This window comes from Protomyctophum parallelum (assembly GCF_964188405.1).
Source record: "Protomyctophum parallelum genome assembly, chromosome: 7".
In the NCBI taxonomy this organism is placed as follows: Eukaryota; Metazoa; Chordata; class Actinopteri; order Myctophiformes; family Myctophidae; genus Protomyctophum; species Protomyctophum parallelum.
In genome coordinates this window covers 15,788,191-15,809,392 of record NC_139705.1, presented here as the reverse complement: position 1 = coordinate 15,809,392, position 21,202 = coordinate 15,788,191, and the positions used below count along the sequence as shown (strand labels likewise).

The 21,202-nt window shown below is 44.1% G+C and overlaps 1 protein-coding gene across 1 annotated transcript in view; it reads left to right on the top strand.

Moving 5' to 3' along the window:
• camkvl (CaM kinase-like vesicle-associated, like) overlaps window positions 1–21,202 on the top strand; it is a 94,410-nt gene that overhangs the window by 51,153 nt on the left and 22,055 nt on the right. The window contains exon 3 of the mRNA XM_083768552.1: window positions 17,156–17,262. Within this exon, the coding sequence (XP_083624678.1) occupies window positions 17,168–17,262 (95 nt within the window). The 5' untranslated portion in view covers window positions 17,156–17,167. The remainder of the gene's footprint in view (window positions 1–17,155; window positions 17,263–21,202) is intronic.

Genomic DNA, 21,202 nt, shown 5'->3' with positions numbered 1-21,202 from the left:
TGCCTCTTCTACAAAAATAAGCGTTCTCTTGTATCATACCATACTATTATTTCCCACCACGGAGTAACCTGGCATCAGACTATCCAGGATTCCAGGCATCCAGCATATCCACCTCGGACGGAGCTCGGAGGACAGTCAAGACGGGCAGTGTCGGTAGGCCAATCACAGGCAGGCGGGGCGTTACCATGCCTATGCTCGGACACAAACGGAATTCACACATTTTGCGACACTCGATGGGTACATTGTTCTCTAGCGAAATATTCTGTGCCTCTTGAAAGGTTAGGCTCTAAATCGCTGGCAAGGGCAGCATTAGACGATGTTTTAACTCTGGCAGTTGATGAGATAACGACATGACAGACGCATATAAGTGTGATTTATTCTCATATACGTTGATTATTCTGCACCACTAATGTCCAATGAAGATTATTCTGCACCACTAATGTCCAATGAAGATTATTCTGCACTATGGAGAGGGAGTCACTCTGTAGAGCTTCCCGAGGTTACGTTCAAACACCTGCACACTGGTCGCACGCTGATGAATGCAGGGTGTGCGCGGCCGCCTGTTTCGTGCAGTGAGGTAAAAAGTACTGTAGTGTAATATAGAAATACTGATCTGTTACAAGTAAAAGTCCATAGTTCAAAAAGTACTTGACTAAAAGTACAAAGGTATTGCTATCAAAATGTACTTAAAGTAGCAAAGTAGATTCTCAGATTATCATTATGATGATTATCATTATGCAGAATGTCCCATTTCAGGTTTTTGAATGTATTACAATCTTTTGAAAATAGCCGATCTACAAGCTCACAATATGTTGAGGAATTGTCTAATCTTCACTGCTGTCTTATTGATAACAAGCTATCTTTACACATTGGGAAATCTACGTACAATAGCAGTAAATTAATCTGAGAAAAATCTTTATCTGAAATCTGACAATTCCTTCTTGAGGTTAGTGAAAATATATTCGGCTCTATTCTTTTTTTTGTTGTTGCTGTTTTTGTGATTTACAGTAACAGACAGTACACTCAGATCCTGTGAACAAACAAACTCGGAGTGACACACACGCTCACAAGCAAGCAATAAATAGAACTCTCCCCACTGTGAGTCTCAAGGATGTAGGCCTAGAACTGTGATGTCTTGACTCTCAGATGCCTTGAAAAAAGCAGGAGCCATTCCTTAGGTGGGGTTGGCGAAAGGGCCTTTCTGTGTGGAGTTTGCATGTTCTCTCCGTATCCCCTAGGGCAGGGGCCCACGTCATCGTACCAAAACCTAACGTTCTCACGGAACATTAGGTCTTGACTGGCCCTTAAATAGGCTACCCGCTGCTATAGGCCTATTATTGTTATATAATTGACCTAAATGGCGTTATATCATTATCAACAATGATAGTATGATTTAAAAAAGGATTAGGCTTAGGCCTAACAAAATAATACTTTGGTTTCCGGTTGCCGACCGACTATTAAATATGCGCGACCCAGATGATTTTATTGGCATTTGATAAAAAAGAAAAAGTCAGAATCCGACCGAGTCAGACCAAAAAGGTCTTTGATCACTAAAATTCTCTTTGGTGAGACCACCTGGTCACGCAAAGTCAAAATAAAGTTTTCTTTCATCTAAAATATCACGTGCGCAAATGTTTTGGATTGCGTCATCGCGAGGAGACGCACAACACAGCATGGACCTGTGTACCGTGTCTGTCGTCTGCCCGTGCAAAGCACCACCACAAATAATACTAAATCATTTGCAGACATAATTAAGGAAGTGAAACAGTGCCGGTGTCGGTTTTTGTCCACAGAAGGGAGACACGACCGAGCGGATAAATAAAATAAAACAACTTTTCACCGCCATTTGATGTCGTCAGCCTGAAAGGCAAGCGTTTGCATTCCAATGGGTGATTGAGCGTCGCGCTCTACGCACAACCCGGCACCGGCCATCATGTCTGGTGTTTGTCCTCTCTCTTTTCTCAGTCGTGTTTTCAAATGGATTTTTATACGACGGGAAAACTTGGAATTCCCCTCTCGTGTACCAGTGACTCATGTCCCGCGGACCGGCACTGACGAAAAATGTACCTACCCTAGGGCATAGTTTTAGTCGATAAAATCAACACTGCAGACCACTATCTGTCCTCTACAGAGGACACTTGAAGGAAAACGTTTTTCCCCCCAACCAAGGTTCATGTTTTAGGTTGTTATTAGAGAAAGTAATAGACGAGTGAGAAGATTAAACATTTTTTCAACTACTAGGGCTGTCACAGTTACACATTTACGTTGACGATTAACTAATAATTGCGATTAACAATTTGTGTTTTTTGGCACGGGACATTGGAATATATGAATTTAAAAACTGCACAGGGCAGATTCTTTGTATTTTTCAGTTATTACTGAAAAATACAAAGAAATATTGATCTTATACTATAAAAAATTGAGGAATTATGACGATTATCTCAAATAATTGTGATTACACTATTAATCTTAATGTAATAATTGTGACAGGCCTAAGTCTCTAGTTTGACTGCGTTTTGTGAGGACACTGAAGAGCTAAAGGTGCGGTACAGGCAACAAGCATGCAAGCGCGCCTCTGTTTGTTGCTCTCTGCAGAGTGCTGTCAAACTAGATCTGTCATGTCACAAAAATATATAGCCTACTAGATACTAGAGCAAAACAGCACCGCTTGTTAATGGTAGGACCTGTCTAGATGAAAGTTGAGCATCTGGAATGAAGTGCTTACACAATCTAGTATTCTGGAATGCACTGTTGTGGTGGTTGTTGTTGCCACCAGCAGTGGAATATTAACTTTTGAGGAAGGATGCTGCCCTTTCGGCCACTGTAATCAAAGTTTCCCTGACCTACCACAGCCAGTCAATCATGCATGGGTGCATGGTGATTGACAGATCGTTCTAAATCCACACTCATAGACCTCTGAAATCTCGCCGCGCCCAACGACCACTCAGGGGATCGCCCCTGAGTGGTTGTTGGGAGAGGCGAGATTTCGGAGGTTGTCCTCTGGAACTAACGTAGGAGTCAGATATGATGTAGATAGACAGGAAACAGTGGGAGAGAGACGGGGAGAGACATGCAGCAAAGATCGTCGGGAATGGGACTCGGACCAATGCACTGCCAGGCCACTGAAGTGCCTAGGACTAGGTGCCGTAGGTGCCTGGACCGCTGGACCACGGCCAAATCTTCAAAAAATATATATATCTTGAAAATGTGGCGCAAATCTTTGAATATATGTTCTTTCAGAGAGAATGTTTTTTAACTCAAATCTTTGCTTCTGGGTGGGGGTCCCTGTAACAGCATATTTTCAGATGTGGGTCCGCGGCCAAATAGGCTACATATCATTCTGGGGGTCCTTGACATGAAATACTTTGAGAACCACTGATATATAAACATAGGTTTTTCTTGAAACTGTCATGATTTAGGTCAGATTCTCACCTAATACGGTAATTCGGTAGACTCAGATCCGTATGGGCGGGGAAATTGGGATTCTTGCATATTTAATTGGCTGCGGTTTGCCTTCACACTGTCATTCGCAGCAATTGGAAACGCAGCAGGGGGGACCTTTATCAATGTGTTCCATTCATAAACTATAGCCTACACAGTGAAATCTATGGTGATAAAATTACACTCATAACGTGCATGTGTCGTGCCGTCTGGGACCCCCCCCCCCTCTCTCTCTCTCTCTACGCACGCAGCCGCCACACACTGTTCTTTTGGGCATGCAGCACAGCGCTGCATGAGCGCACTGATATAACTCCCCAGTCCCACACAGTGACAGCACTCCATGTTTACGGCACGCACAGACAGACAGACAGACAGAATATTATGTAGGCTATAATACACTGCAGTGTTTTATGTGTTTTCTTAAGCAATTGATTAATGTACACGTCCTCATTTCGATCAGGGCTTCAGTCTCCTTATTCGACCACGTCTATCCACAGTAACGGGACATCTTTGCGCTGCGTAAAATATGCCTTCTCCGTCTCCAACTGTGTTCAGCTCCTCACCTGTCACATTATGTTTGCTTCATTTCCTTTATTTACTGCGGATTGCATTCACACCTGCACCGAATCGTAGTCAAGTGCGATTCGAAGCGAAGCGAAACCCACGTTTTTGGGCGGAGTAAAATGAGGTTATTTGCTGCGCATTAGGATTCGAATGAGCCTTCACACCTGCCAAACGAAGCGCACTTTCTGACAATGCGCAGCAGGATTCGTTTTAATCGCAGCAAAGCTCTCTGGTATGAATGTGACCATAGAAGACATTTTGTAGAATCAGTTCTCAGGTCTACTGCCAATGACCACTTTGATGACCCCCCCCCCCCTCCCCCCAAAGGCCCACACTGCCAAGCTGTGGTTGACTTTTGTTTTCTGCATCAACAGTTGCTGGACTAGACTATATACACATTATTTTGAAAACTAAAGAAATAAACAAAAGTTCCTTGTTCAACAATTCAAGCCAGGTGTTTTGCAATGCAGCCAGCTGGTATTTCTGGCAAACCCGTTTGTTTATATAGTCAGCGAAACGATTCAGCAAGTGATTTGCTCGTAACTCGGAACAACACACCTGCCGTGCCAAGAAATCAGATGGATAAAAGATCACAATGATGTGTTTTTCAAACCCAAACTGCAATTTGCAATTGGCAAAATTCCATACCTGAACAATGACCATGCTGTAGGCTATTCATAGACAAACAACTGTTGTTTGTAAGCAGTGAGTTTTTGGAGACATTTCTCAGAATGAGAACGCGAGTGGCAGGTTGTCTAGTATGATATGATGTGTTTTGATTTGAGCATCCAAAATCTGCTTCTATAAATTGCAGAGATGAGAGGTGGCAAGTTATTCACAAACATGTGTGCCTCTGGTGGGAAGCTACCATCAACGGTAGGGCTGTGGCTAGGAGGTAGAGCAGGTCGTCCAATGATCCGTGGGTCAGCGGTTCGAATCCCAGCTCCTCCTGTCCACATGTCGAAGTGTCCTTGGCAATGTTGAGCGCACTTTGTACATTATGCTCATGTCATGTTATGGCTTTATCAAACCTATAGAATAAGTAACAGTTGCATTACTTTTAACAAGTAAGACGCGCAAACGCGGGAAGCGAGCGCAGCTCGTAAATTGCAATAACAACAATTAGAATAAATTACGTACTTTTTTTTCTTTTTAGTTAGTAATTGTTTTTAAGTTTTCTACTGTGTGTGTGTGTGTGTGTGTGTGTGTGTGTGTGTGTGTGTGTGGTTGTGTGTGTGTGTGTGTGTGTGTGTGTGTGTGTGTGTGTGTGTGTGTGTGTGTGTGTGTGTGTGTGTGTGTGTGTGTGTGTGTGTGTGCTACAGCTGCGCCCTCTGGTGGCGGGCGGGTGGTGTCACAGCGGGACAGACAGACAGACACAGACACACACACAGGACATGATCTGCAGGGTCTCATAGTTAGTGCTCATTGCATTCGCAATAAACTGTAGGCTATAAGGGCAGTTACATAAAAAAAGAAAAAAGCATATCCCAGTATTAGCTATGTGAACACAGGTAGAGGAATAAATGTTGACAAAATGGTGTGTAGATAAACAACAGGCCTAAATGAGTCAACAAAACAATGCATTGACATACTGATTGACAGATGTTTAAAAAAAAGGTTACCCCTGGCTGAGAAGTGACAGGCATTATGATTAATACAAGCCGGTAGCCTAATAATGTATGCATGTATTGTAGTCTATATGATGTGAGCATTTATAGTCCTATACCATTTGTAGCCTTAGCCTTACTAGCCTACACTCCGAGTTAAATTAACAGATTGGGGTCCCAGACAGTCCAGAGATGAAAATCATAATGAAATGGCCTAGGCTAATTTATAACAATTTAATTTGGGGGACCTTGAAATTAAAATGGCTGAGAATCACTTGGTTAAACTGTAGAGTATAACAACAGGGCTTGGTTTAGAAAAGCCTATATTTTTTTTAAACGGTGTTAGCTATATTTGGAACTGGACATGAGGCATCAACATATTATTCAATTATGATAGCACACCAAGGTCAGCCCTCAAGCGTAAAGAGGATTTGGGAGGTTGATTTAAATCAATCCTTTACTGACAGTGAATGGAAGATGATTCTACGTAACTCAAAGATGTCCCGTCAACTTAGAACCAGATTAGTTCAATTTAAAATAATGAATAGAGTCTACTCGACTCCGACAAGATTGTTCAAGGTGTACTGGAGGTGTGGTGAGGACCCTGGTACACTTATTCATGTATTGTGGGAGTGCCCTAGGGTACAGACGCTATGGTGTGCTATTCATGAGAATATAATGCAAATCACAAACCAGGATATTCCTTATACACCTGCTCTCTTTATTCTGGGTGATCCATCGCCATTAAAACACCTCCCCGCACCTCTAGCTGACTGGATTCATACAGCATTAATGGTGGGCAAGAAAATCATTGTTAAGGAATGGAAGTAGGATTTGCCTCCAGCACATTTATGGTTCACTCAGCTTGGTATTGTGGCTGCTTTGGAGAAGTTATCTTTAGTTTTAAGATGAATAATCAGTTAGATAAATATGATTCGAAGTGGAACGTGTTCCTCAGTCATGTTGCAGGTCCTTGATGTGATCCGTGGTCAGGCAATGCCCTTTTGATTATTCTGTCTTAGTTTACATAATATGATACGGTTGATGATGCTCCGTGTTTGGTCGTGTAAACTAATTTAAACTTAATTTGATTTATTTGTATTTTTATTTGTTTATCTTGTCTATCCTTGTTTTATATTATGTTTTTGTGTTCATACATAATGCCCATGCATACGTATAATGTTGTTGTTGTTGCTTGTGTTTGTTCTTTCTGTTTATTTGTAAAAAATCCAAACGATTATGACGATTATCACAAAAAAGGGGTGTGCACGCTTATTCGACATAACATAGGACTGACATGCGGAAAACGATCAGATTAAGATGGCTACCGGATTAAGGTTGGCGAACATGCGTTAAGTTTGGCGAACATGTGCTGCTCCGTGCTTGAGTTTATGGTTAGGTTAGGGTTTGAGGTAGGTTGTCGTTGTTGGACCAATAGTATACCCCAAAAAATTGCCATTTCCTCAAATAATTGTGATAGACGATTATGCGATAATTGTGACAACCCTAGTTGTGAGCTTGTAGATTGGTAAATGATAACTTTTTTTGCCATCCCTGTGTTATTTCTTCTGAAATGACTCTGAACACAGGTGCTGGCCATCACGCCCCGAGGTCACCATACAGCCCTGTTTTTCTTTTCCAGTATGGGGGCTAGAAGTGGCCATCTGGTGTCTCTACTACTGTGCGTTTTCCAGCACGGTGTGATCTGGATGCAGTGATGCACACAGGATAGGAGACACACAGGCATCATGTGGCATTATTTTTTGTTGATTACTATCTTTCACCTGCATCCCTCCTCCCCTCCACGCCCCGGTAGAAAACAGCGGAGAACACTGACGTCACCAAATTTGGGCTTTTATGCAAAGTTTTCCAATGGTTTTCCCCAGACTTTTCTTTTTGGGAAGAATGCAAACGAAAATAAAAGCCTGGGTACCGAGGCTACTCTACAACAGTCGGCAACCACTGCCAGGGTTTTTTGAGCATTCTTCTTATTAATCTTTCAAGACCCACAGAATATTTTCTTCTATGATCTTCTGATCTGGAATCTTTAGGCCTGGGCTACACCTATATGGATCTTTTTTCAAGCGCACATTCTTTTGTGCGTTTGGGCCTTTCAGCCACACACAAACTGTGTATTTGGCCACTCAAACGGAGGTTTTTGGAAACGAATAAATAAGTGAAGATTTTCCAAAATATCCGGATCAGTGGATCTGTGTAGTCATGTGAAACGGAGCTTTTGAGAAACGATGATGTCACCGCTCATTAGCGCATATCATTTGACCTATCATTGTTTCATCAACTGCACCACGTCACCAGCGAGCAATCCAATATAAATAAATCTTTTTTAAATAAGCCTATACAGCTAGTCCACGGTGGCCACCAGATGAATTGTATTGGTGCGGAGGGCGAAGCTTGAATAATAGGTTAATTGCGGACCGACAGAGAAACTGTGGATCATGCGTGGCGTGTGCATACTGCATGCATAACTATATTCTTGTGCGTAAAGTTAGTCTGACAGCTACACCAGCTCACGCCGCATGGATGTGAGAATCATGCATTTCCTCGCCTATTGTGACATCCCCTACGACGTGTTCATTGCGATGAAACATGATGAAACATGACGGTCGTATTTTTTCAGAGCTATGATAAGACATGCAGTATTTTGCTCTCCGTTTCATCATGGTCATGGAGGGGGGGGAGAGAGAGGTGTGAATGCAATCACATCAAATAGCGTGGTTGGTGAGAAGAAAGTGTAGTGGGTCATGTCCAGTCGCGCACCGTGCACATAGCACATCTCTCGTTACACAAGGCTGGAATATTGCAAGTAAACTAGAAATGTAGTATAGAAACATAGTATAACTAGTACAACCTTTCATCAATTAAAACAAGTATTTCCTAAATAATATCAAAACAAAACCAATAATTTCCATATATAGATAAAAAATGTTGTTAGCATACAAGCTCGAACAATGCGGCACAAAGCAATGCGTTGTGAGCTTGCCTTGTACATCTGCTATTTTTACTAGTTTGGGGAAACATCTAAATTCTCTTTTGTGAATAGTTTGTGAAAGCAGTTGCCTCCTGGCATCTGGTTCCCTTTCTTTCTTCTGCCAAATTCCTGCTATATGTATTGCATCATGGGAATTAACGAGTGACAAGATTGAGCCTCTAAGGAGTGAGGAGTGAAATATATAAAAAACTATATTTGCCTCTGAGACATACTGTAGTGGAGTAGTAAAAGTATTGACATTTGTAAATACCGGTACTCCAGTAAAGTAAAGTAAAAAAAAAAAATCCTCGAAAGTGTACTGTAAGAGTACAGTACTTGAGTAAATGTACTGAGTAGCTTTTTTTTTTAACACCACTGCCCTATTGAACCCAAAACATATACCCAATTTACCAGAAACGTCATGCTCCTGGCTGCAGGAGGAGAAGGAGCCTGTTAGTGACAGTCCTACCACAACCTCCACTATACGCTGACCTGCTTATGAGATGATGATGTGCTTATGTTACATAACCCTCTGGAAATCTAGGACTTTTACTTGCAACACTAAATTCTCCTCTCTCTTAGAAGGCCACCGCCTCACACACACACACACACACACACACACACACAAACACACACACATACACACATGTGCGCATACATGCACAGCACACACTTAAGCTTGCATTATGCACACACAGCACAAACACAAATATGCGAATATACGCACACGTACACACATACGCGTGCGTGCGTGCGAGAACCCACATGTACACAGAATGAATCACAGCCCTCTGGATTAGGTGGACAGATTAGAGATTAGAGACTGCATTGAGGATTACACAGTTCAAGCCTGACTCCAACACAGACCACAACCATCGCTGGTTCTGTCATCTAAACAGCACAGACACACATACACACACACACTGGCATACGTGCACACATAATAAACTTGCACCTATCCACACACACGAGTCACAAGTATGCAAATATACTGTATGCTCACACACGCACACACTCATGCAGGCACGCGCACAACCACACACACACACACACACACGCACACACACACACACACACACACACACACAGTCACACACACACACACACACACATTTCAGACTTTTGAAAACAGCCAATCTGCAAGCTCACACAATGTGTCGCATCGCCACGCATTATGAGCTTGTAGATGTTCCATCTTCAAAAGAGTATTTTTATAGTATATTTGAAAACTTGAAATTGTTCATAAGTATATTTTGAATTCCGGACATGTAACTTGTAACAGAATATTTCTATATTATCCCATTTTGGGCGGGAACCCCTTTTGGTGTTAGCATTATGTTATGCTTTAGCTATTGAAAAATAGCAGATCTACAAGCTCATAGCGCGCCACCGAGTGGCGCGCTACGAGCTTGTAGGTCTGCTATTTTTGAAAAATCGAAGAACGACTGAGATAGAAACATGGCTTTTTCAGAAAACTGTCAGGATGTAGATTTCTTTTTTTTAATCTGATCTCCACCACTGGATGTAGGGCAGAATGATCTCCGGAAGGAAGTATTTATGTGTCTAAAAGGAGCCATGGAGGTGAATTAACCCATTAAGACCTGAGAACAGATTCTATAAATGTCTTCTAAATCATGATGATTATGTTTCTTTATCAGTGGTGCTCAAACTTTTTCATGTCAAGGACCCCCAAAATTTGTATGTATTTGGCCGCCGACACCCTTCTGAAGATACGTTGTTCCAGGGCCCCCCAGAAGCAAAGATATGAGTTCAAACTCAGAATATATCATTCAAAGATTTGCACACGTTTTCATGATTAAAAAAAATAGCAGATCTACGAGCTTGTAGATCTGCTATTTTTCAACAGCTAAAGTTTAAAATAATGGTTGAAATGGTTAAAAGCTATAAGGTAGAGCGGACCAAGAATGCGCACATCGACAGGCTCGGTGCTGGGCTAAAGAGACTTAAGTAGATGATGGAAGGACCCGGTTGAAGATCACATAGATCAAAACGTTGTCAGAAATGTCAATAAAGAAAGTATTTTGTACCTATAATGGTGTGCGGGCTCCATCTATCATCTACTAAAAGCTATAAGTTGACACAGACGCAACCTCAGGTCTTAATTGGTTATCCAGTCGGAGCTGGTAATTGAAGTGCGCTATCCAGTTGAAGAGTGACACCCCGGGGAAATGATGGCAGAAGTGTCTTAGGAAATGGGTCCTCAACGGAACATAGCAGTGATGAAAGAGGGCGGTCGAGGAAGCCTGCCCCTAAGGAGCTGTTTTTGAGATGCTGTATTGATTCCTGAACAGTGTTGAATTCGGCGATTAATACTTTGACAAAAAATGTTCGTCGACTACCGTTTTTCACTGGCGAAAACTAAATGGAAACTAAATGAAAACTAAGCTGTGATGACTAAGACTAAATATATCGACAATTTCGTCAGCAAACAAAAACGTTAGACTAAAATGTTGACGGGGACTAGTGGACAAGAGATCCAGTATAAGTCATCTAAGACTTGGTTGCATAGTGAAAATAGCCGATCTACAAGCTTGCGACGTGTTGTGAGCTTGTTTCAGCAAGTGTAAAATCAGCCATTATGACAGAATCAAGGGCCGCCACATTCATTTTAGTCAATTAAATCAACCGTAGATTTAGTCGACTAAAACTAGACTAACACTAAAACATTCCAGGTGATGAAAATGTGACAAACTAAATGAAAGAACAACACTGTGCCTGAATTACTAATCAGAACAGTGTGGGCAGAAGACTGGTCTCTTTTTTTAAGCTACTTTTGGAGGTTTTGCATAACTTGGTTTAACCAAATGAACCCCCGCGTCCAATGGTGGTATGTTGTTAATCTGTGAAATGGGGTCGTTGAAAATTAATGGCATAGAGCATCAAGGTCATATTATTTATTCTGCATTTGAGCCACGGACCACCATTTGATGACACTTAGCCTCTCAGACCCAAAACCTAGAATATTTTGTTGTCGTTGAAATAAGCCCACAATTCTGTGCTGTATTGATGTTGGTACCATGTGTGGGGTAAAAAACATCTCGAGTTTGACCCGACGAGATTTTGTCTGTGTTGATTGGCCCTTGGTCGTCTTTGTAGGTGTGCAGAAGTCTGGCTTGTTAAAAATAATATGATGTCATATGGTTAATGCGCGCCGTTATCAAGATCTAGTAATAAGTGTCAAGAGTTCAGAGAGCTTTTTGTGGACACAGGGACCTTTTTTAAATAAAGACGATGGACAGACAGACCTCGCTGACTCACCGACTTGGAACAGGAGCAGAGAGGAGCTTATATGGTGGCTTAGTATTCTGACAAGGCTGGCTGGAGACCAGGGTGTCTGTCACCCTGAAGAGGAGACTCATGGTGTGAATGCTATGAGTCATTGACTCCTCCTGGCAGCGAGTGGACTGTATAGCCTGCGTGTGTCTGTGGCAGTTCATAGCTGATAATCACAACATTCTTAACCGACTAACCGGGGGGGGGGGGGGGGGGGGGTTAGTCCAACCTATGTGGCCGGTTAAGACTGAGGTTAGGGTTAGGGTTTGACATATTGTTAGTTATCGGTCGGACTAACGGGAGGTCGGAACGATGACATGTCACCCTAGACAGCCACATGTCTCCTCCGAAACACACACACAGTTGCCTGCCGCTTCTTTTGTTTTCGCCTGACTTATTAACCTGGAGGACGTAACAGCATGTGGAATAACTTACTATCCCCAGGGACAAATTAGCCATTGGGCCTGGGGCCGGAAAATTGGTACTAGGTTTGACACCCTAAAAAGGGCTCCTGGGGCCCTTCATTGTCTCCACCAGGCCGAAGGCATGGGGGGAGAGTATGTTTTGCACTCCGTCCGTCCGTGTGTCCGTCCGTCCGTCCGTGTGTGTGTGTCCGTCCGTCCGTGAGCAGCTAATCTCGGCCACCGTTAACCCGGTCGATGCCAAATTTTGCACACACACTCCCTGGATGCCAACGATGAACCTCTGCCCCAAACTTTCCAGAACGGCCTGTTATAGCGCCACCAGGAGGCCGCTTTGTTCAAAACAAGTTTTTGCACAGTACACCTACAGATTTTGTCCAAACATCACGCAAATTGGTACACAGTCTCTCTAGAGCCATTCAACGAAACCGGTCTTTCAGATTTCTCAGACTCCATCCTGATTGGTTAAGATTGGCTTCCAAAGTTCACAGGAGTGCTCAGTTTCAAACAAAATGCTGCAAATCATGAACACATCGCGTGATTTCCGTGAAATTGTGCACCCACATTCCCACTAGGCCGAGGACGAAATGCCACATGAACAATTTCAACTCAGCCTCAAGGTGGCGCTATAACTGGCCGAAAAGTGTTTTTATTTACTTTTGTTGCCCTTTTATCCAACCACCAGATGAAGGCAAGCTGCAATGTCCTACATTCCTATCCTGGTGGAGACCTGTGCCCAGAAGGGCACTTTTTCTAGTTGGCCATTGATTTAGTTAAATTTAGGTCAAAAACATGATAAAAACACGAAGAAATTTGAAAAAGGGACCCTCTTGGGGGTTAATCCGTCCCTGACTACATTCTGCTGGAGGGCAGAATGTGGAGGGTGTAGGATAGTACGTTCCTCCACATGCTGTTAGGTCCTCCAGGTTAATAAGTCAGGTGAAAAGAAGCGGCAGGCAACTCTGTTTTGGAGGAAACATGAGGCTGTCTCTGTAACAGTGTGGTTCCCTGGAGGAGACATGTGGCTGTCTCTGTAACAGTGTGGTTCCCTAGAGGAGACATGAGGCTGTCTCTGTAACAGTGTGGTTCCCTAGAGGAGACATGAGGCTGTCTCTGTAACAGTGTGGTTCCCTAGAGGAGACATGAGGCTGTCTCTGTAACAGTGTGGTTCCCTAGAGGAGACATGTGGCTGTCTCTGTAACAGTGTGGTTCCCTGGAGGAGACATGTGGCTGTCTCTGTAACAGTGTGGTTCCCTAGAGGAGACATGAGGCTGTCTCTGTAACAGTGTGGTTCTCTGGAGGAGACATGAGGCTGTCTCTGTAACAGTGTGGTTCTCTGGAGGAGACATGAGGCTGTCTCTGTAACAGTGTGGTTCTCTGGAGGAGACATGAGGCTGTCTCTGTAACAGTGTGGTTCTCTGGAGGAGACATGAGGCTGTCTCTGTAACAGTGTGGTTCTCTGGAGGAGACATGAGGCTGTCTCTGTAACAGTGTGGTTCCCTAGAGGAGACATGTGGCTGTCTCTGTAACAGTGTGGTTCCCTAGAGGAGACATGTGGCTGTCTCTGTAACAGTGTGGTTCCCTAGAGGAGACATGTGGCTGTCTCTGTAACAGTGTGGTTCTCTGGAGGAGACATGAGGCTGTCTCTGTAACAGTGTGGTTCTCTGGAGGAGACATGAGGCTGTCTCTGTAACAGTGTGGTTCTCTGGAGGAGACATGAGGCTGTCTCTGTAACAGTGTGGTTCTCTGGAGGAGACATGAGGCTGTCTCTGTAACAGTGTGGTTCTCTGGAGGAGACATGAGGCTGTCTCTGTAACAGTGTGGTTCTCTGGAGGAGACATGAGGCTGTCTCTGTAACAGTGTGGTTCTCTGGAGGAGACATGAGGCTGTCTCTGTAACAGTGTGGTTCTCTGGAGGAGACATGAGGCTGTCTCTGTAACAGTGTGGTTCTCTGGAGGAGACATGAGGCTGTCTCTGTAACAGTGTGGTTCTCTGGAGGAGACATGAGGCTGTCTCTGTAACAGTGTGGTTCCCTAGAGGAGACATGTGGCTGTCTCTGTAACAGTGTGGTTCCCTAGAGGAGACATGTGGCTGTCTCTGTAACAGTGTGGTTCCCTAGAGGAGACATGTGGCTGTCTCTGTAACAGTGTGGTTCTCTGGAGGAGACATGAGGCTGTCTCTGTAACAGTGTGGTTCTCTGGAGGAGACATGAGGCTGTCTCTGTAACAGTGTGGTTCTCTGGAGGAGACATGAGGCTGTCTCTGTAACAGTGTGGTTCTCTGGAGGAGACATGAGGCTGTCTCTGTAACAGTGTGGTTCCCTAGAGGAGACATGTGGCTGTCTCTGTAACAGTGTGGTTCCCTAGAGGAGACATGTGGCTGTCTCTGTAACAGTGTGGTTCTCTGGAGGAGACATGAGGCTGTCTCTGTAACAGTGTGGTTCTCTGGAGGAGACATGAGGCTGTCTCTGTAACAGTGTGGTTCTCTGGAGGAGACATGAGGCTGTCTCTGTAACAGTGTGGTTCTCTGGAGGAGACATGAGGCTGTCTCTGTAACAGTGTGGTTCCCTAGAGGAGACATGAGGCTGTCTCTGTAACAGTGTGGTTCTCTGGAGGAGACATGAGGCTGTCTCTGTAACAGTGTGGTTCCCTGCATGGAGGAGACATGAGGCTGTCTCTGTAACAGTGTGGTTCCCTAGAGGAGACATGTGGCTGTCTCTGTAACAGTGTGGTTCTCTGGAGGAGACATGAGGCTGTCTCTGTAACAGTGTGGTTCTCTGGAGGAGACATGAGGCTGTCTCTGTAACAGTGTGGTTCCCTGCATGGAGGAGACATGAGGCTGTCTCTGTAACAGTGTGGTTCTCTGGAGGAGAAATGAGGCTGTCTCTGTAACAGTGTGGTTCCCTAGAGGAGACATGAGGCTGTCTCTGTAACAGTGTGGTTCTCTGGAGGAGACATGAGGCTGTCTCTGTAACAGTGTGGTTCTCTGGAGGAGACATGTGGCTGTCTCTGTAACAGTGTGGTTCTCTGGAGGAGACATGAGGCTGTCTCTGTAACAGTGTGGTTCCCTAGAGGAGACATGAGGCTGTCTCTGTAACAGTGTGGTTCCCTAGAGGAGACATGAGGCTGTCTCTGTAACAGTGTGGTTCTCTGGAGGAGACATGTGGCTGTCTCTGTAACAGTGTGGTTCTCTGGAGGAGACATGTGGCTGTCTCTGTAACAGTGTGGTTCTCTGGAGGAGACATGAGGCTGTCTCTGTAACAGTGTGGTTCCCTAGAGGAGACATGAGGCTGTCTCTGTAACAGTGTGGTTCCCTAGAGGAGACATGAGGCTGTCTCTGTAACAGTGTGGTTCTCTGGAGGAGACATGTGGCTGTCTCTGTAACAGTGTGGTTCTCTGGAGAAGACATGTGGCTGTCTCTGTAACAGTGTGGTTCTCTGGAGAAGACATGAGGCTGTCTCTGTAACAGTGTGGTTCCCTGGGGGAGACATTGTTCAAACACAACAGAAACAAAGGATTATATATTTCAAGGGCGAGAGATCACAATAAAAATCCTAATCATTCTTTCTCCACACTGTGAGAAAAACGGCATCTGAAAGTTTGATGGTGCATTTGTTTACATGTAAGTGCAGTGTGTTAGACTTAGAACTTTTTCATTGCATCTTATGAGAGGTAGGGTCCTTGTGCTGCTGGTATGTGTGCGGCCGCGCGCATGCTGTTGCTTATCAGTGTGACATCGTCTGTTAAGGCGTCTATCATCATACATCATCTCATCCGGCCAATCACAATTTGCATCCTTACCTTCGTCTTCAATGATTCTGTTTACACAATGTTTGTGTTTACGCAACAGTCAAAGCTGGACATAGGAGGGGCCCCTAAAACATTACAACACAGTGTATACACAACCCACGGACGGATCACACAATTTACACACACGGCTAATTGTGCTCGTGGGAGCCTGCTTTTCAATGCATCACTAGTTCCATCATTAAGTCTACTCTAGTTTATATGCATTAGTGTGACACTTTCCACCATTATGCTGTTGAGTATAAATTAACCACTTTCATTCTGGCCTTTTAAATGTTGTCTTTTTAAATTTCTGAAAACTTCAACGACTTCAACTGTTTTTTTAGAGTAGCCAATTATTTTCACCCCCCTTTTTCTCCCCAATGTATTCCTCTCACCACACACATTTCTTTCTGTGTTGTCACTGCTGTGAGGAGCCCCCATCGGGAGGACGTGAGGCCTTTGACCTATACTCCCTCCTGCCCAACACTCCCCGGTGTCAGGTGCCACCTCAGCCTGTAGGATTACGTGCAATGACCCTCCTCTCCGCCTGACTTCCCTCCCCTGAACACAGCCAATTGTGTTTGTGTAGACGCCTGACAAAGCCGGATGCACCACGGTGGGTTCGAAACCCAAAATCTGGGAGAAAAAAGAGCGGTGGGCATGGACTTTACCACTGCTTTGCTTTACCGCAGCTCATGTTGAGAATAGATCTTGTAGATCACCTATTTTTGGGGCGCAACCCCACACTCTTTAGCTACTGGAGATGCGTTGTACGACATGGATTTCTACACGCGAGGACAAATTCTTTCAACGCTCAAAGTTCAGGAGCTCGAGTTTGGAAAAAGGCAATACTCCTGAATGCTGCCTTCGGGTATGGCATGGAAAAGGGGGGAGGGCATTTGCATTTCTTTCACCATAGTAAATGCTGTATTCATGGTCTGGAGAGGGCACTTTTTTTTACAGACCCGAGCAAGGGCTCAAGGCAAGCTTCCTGTGATGTATACTGTAGGTGTGCACGTGCCTGATACTGTGTCTCTGTCTCCCCCTATAGGTGGATGCCGCCATGCCATTTGGGTGCCTTGCCCTGCGAGATGGGCGGTCGTACAACAGCATATCCGATATCACCGACAAGTATGAGATTGGACAGGTCCTCCGGGCGTGAGTACACCGTCGGCCAATCAGGGCTCCTGTCCTTGTGTTTCCGTTATTAAATTTAACCTCTCTTCTCCTAGGCTTTTTATGAAATCACTTCTGTACTTGCCAAGTGATTTACTGCTCTTGCACTCTTTCCCTCATCAGTCATTTAAAGTGTAGTTGAATTGGATCATTTTCATTTAATGTGTCATTTTGATGCGTTTGCCACACTTTGACCGAATGAAGAAAGAGGAGATAATAGAATGAGGCTGCTATCCAGCCCCCGGACCCACTAGATGGGCTATTTTATTTGATCCATTTTTAACCAAGCAATTGACTGTATATCTTTTTTTTAATCATTAAAATACATGAATCATAGTCTTTGAATGGTGTAATTTATTCTGTTTAAAATATTTTGTCTTTTGCCCTGAGTATAGGAAATATTTTAAGAGCTGTGGAAATCTCGCTGCAGCTTCTCCAACTGAATTCTAGTCGTGCTCTTTTATTCTGAGTAGCCTACTTCATTATGTTCCGCATGCACGCACGCACGCACGCACGCACGCACGCACGCGCACTTGCAGGAACACACACACACACACACTGGCTTCATATCTGGTGCTAAAGATCTCTGCTCTGTATTTATATCAAATCCAATTAACCGAGTGGAGGAGAGTATAGAGCGTCTCAGTCCCGCCCCCTCGAGAGACCCGGAAAATAATTCCCCGTCCATTTTCCTCATGCGGACAAAGCCAACTCGAGTTGTGACACATCATGCCAATAAACACAATGTTTTGGGCCAAACAAAGAATTAGAAAGAAGAAAAAACGGAAGGTTACAACACTTCTTTTGTTGTTTTTATTCTTTGTAATAATTTGTTTGGTCCAAAATGTTGTGTTTGTTGTCATGATTTGTCACAACTCGAGTTGGCATTGTACGACGCTTATAAGGTCTTTAAATAAATACTTTTTGAAATGTCTATGGGAAAAATGCATTGGGAATTATTTCCTGGGCTTGGCGTCGTCATGAAAGGGGGCGACACTCTAGGTCGTCCTCAGACGAGCCCTCCATCGTCGTTTCCAGTCATCCCGGTTCTCCATACATCTGGCCAGTTCGTTGGTACTTTGCGCTCCTGCGTCGTTCTTGAGTACATCCACGTATGTTAGCGTGGGACGTCCTCGTGACCGGTGCCCGTGTGTTGGATCCCACAGCACTAGTTTACTGGCTGGCAGCTCTTGGTGTCTTTGGCAGTGTCCTGCTAGTCTCATTCTCCTGGCTGCTATTTTCTGGCTCACCCTTGGCATTACATCATACAGATTTGTGTTGGTAACATGTGTGCTCTTGTTGATGTTGAGTACTGCACGCAACATTCTGGTGTAGCACCCATCGAGAGACTTCTGCAGGGTTGGCTTCAAAGTCCAGCATTCACTGCCGTATAGGAGAACAGACTCTACCGTTGCGTAGAAGAAGCTGAGTTTGGTTTGACAGGGGAGGTTGGAGTTCCATACACTGGCCATGCCGTTTAGGGCCCTCCATGCAAGTGCCTTCCTCACTTTCAGGTCTTGTTCGGTTGAGTTGACCCATGAGCCCAGGTACTTGAAGTCATTGACTTCCTTCAAAGCAGTGCCTTCTGTTGTTGTTAGAGGTGGATGATCTGATGGGATGTTATAGGTGATAACTTGAGTTTTCTTGGCATTCAGCCGGAGGCCAACCTTGGCACATTCTGATTCCACTCTGGTCAGGAGCTCCTGCGCTTGTTCCACATGGTCAGAGAGCAGGCTGATGTCGTCCGCGTAGTCCAAGTCTGTCAGGACTACTGTTGGGTGTCGTCTCGACCTCCTTGGTGTTATGGTGAGGCCAAGGTCTTGCTCTCGTCCATTGATGGCCTTCCTTAACGCGTAGTCCAGGACTATGACGAAGAGGAAGGGGGCTAGGGTGTCCCCTTGCAGTACCCCAGCCACGATGTTAAACTCCTCACTGTTGCCATCTGGAGTCAACACCTTGGCCCTTGTTCCTTCGTACATGGTTTCTATTGACCGGAGTAAGTTGGTAGGGACACCGTAGGCCTTAAGGATCTTCATCATCGTTCCTCTGTGTATCGAGTCAAATGCTTTTTTGAAGTCGATAAAACACAACACGGCAATCAGGTTGTTCCTTTTAACCTCCTCAATGATTCTCCTTAGGGCCAAGATCTGGGCCACGGTAGTTCTCCCTTCTCTACACACTATAGGCCAGTCAATCTAAGTCAATCTAAAAAGGGGCGTGACCCAAAATAAATTGCAATAGCAATTGTTCAAGGTTTGTTATGATCCTTAGGGTCATCCAAATAACATATTAAAATGTGATTATTATATACATTTTGGATCATGGTAAATTCAGAATAACCCCTAGTTTGACATGTCACATGCTACTTAAAACCCATTTTGGGCGGGAAACCCTTTTGGTAGCATTATGTTATATGCTTTAGCTATTGAAAAATAGCAGATCTACAAGCTCATAGCTTTTTCTGAAAACTGTCAGGATGTAGAAGACATTTTTAGAATCTGATCTCAGGTCAAAATGGGTTAAAGCATCATTCTCCGTCTCTCATTCAATGATGAAAACTGAAAGCCCATAAGCACCTACAGTATATTTATAGTTGAGCACTGAGCAGTCACACCATTCATGTATCTACCCCCCCCCCCCCCCCCCCCCCAGAGGCAGAGAGGCTGGTTTTAAACTGTTCCAAGTGCAAGTCTTCCAGTGCAATCAAACGCAAACCACATAATGAAGAGCACCAGTGATTAAAATGTGCGATCAAATCCCCCTGAAACCATTGGCAATATGTTGCAGGAACTCATTCAGATTGCTTCCAATCTGTGCATATCGTTTTACTATCTCTTCACAGTCTTCCAAGAGAGTCGAGTAAACTTCTTGTGCTTTTCCTGTAATGTCAAAGTCAACGCTAAGTATTATAATAATAATCTTTATTGTCCCCGAAGGGATATTTGTCTAAAGTTTTGTCCTCATCAGTTGAGGTTCTTGAAACAGCCACTCACTCAAACAACACTTTTCATCTTTTCCGTTCTTCATCTTGAGCAACAACCGCAAATTACTTGCAACATCAAAATGTGTACCAGTGGTTAACTAACTTAAAAGAGGACGCAGACATCAATGCCAGTTCCAGATGGAGCCAATTTTGTGTTGTTCCTTGTTGTATTTAATTATTTACAACTCCTTTTCATGTTCTAATTTCAAAAGCAGCAATTATATATGCTGTTTGAATGTTAATAAAGAAGCCAGATATGTACTTACAGTACACCAATCTTACCTCCCCCAACCCCCATGCGTCCATCAGTAGCACACCGCTTTAACATGTACAGTATTAGCCTTCATGATTCTCTTCTGAGGGAGACTGGAGGAAATCTTCCACAGTGTTAGCCATAAAATGCAATAGCAATCTAGAAGAAAATCAACGGTAAATTATACAAAACCTATACCGACTATGACAACGTGGACAAAAATTACTGGAGTCTCCGCACCCTAAACTAACTAAGATTAACGAACTACCTGAACTCTCCTAAGAGAGATACTTGTTGTGGGCACGTCACGCAGTGGCACTGGAGGACAATTGCATGCCAAGCAACGCCCCCAAGAAACCCTGGATGTGATCCCAAGTAAAATGATTTAGAAAATTCCGCCATAAATAAAAGAAACCCGCAAAAGACTCCAAGTAGAACCTGCACGCCTCACATATGTGCCATGTGCAGTCACAACCCAGATATCAGCCATCGTACTCAGCGAGCCATTATCCAGAACCCAGCAACCAACCGAACTGAACAAATGCAACACACAAAACATTAGCTTTTGTCATGCATGCAAAAGTATGCATGCCTCCACCAGTCCACCTTATTAGTCATTATATCCTCCACACACACACACACACACACGCACCTTGTTATGGGTCTAAACACAGTCGAACACGATG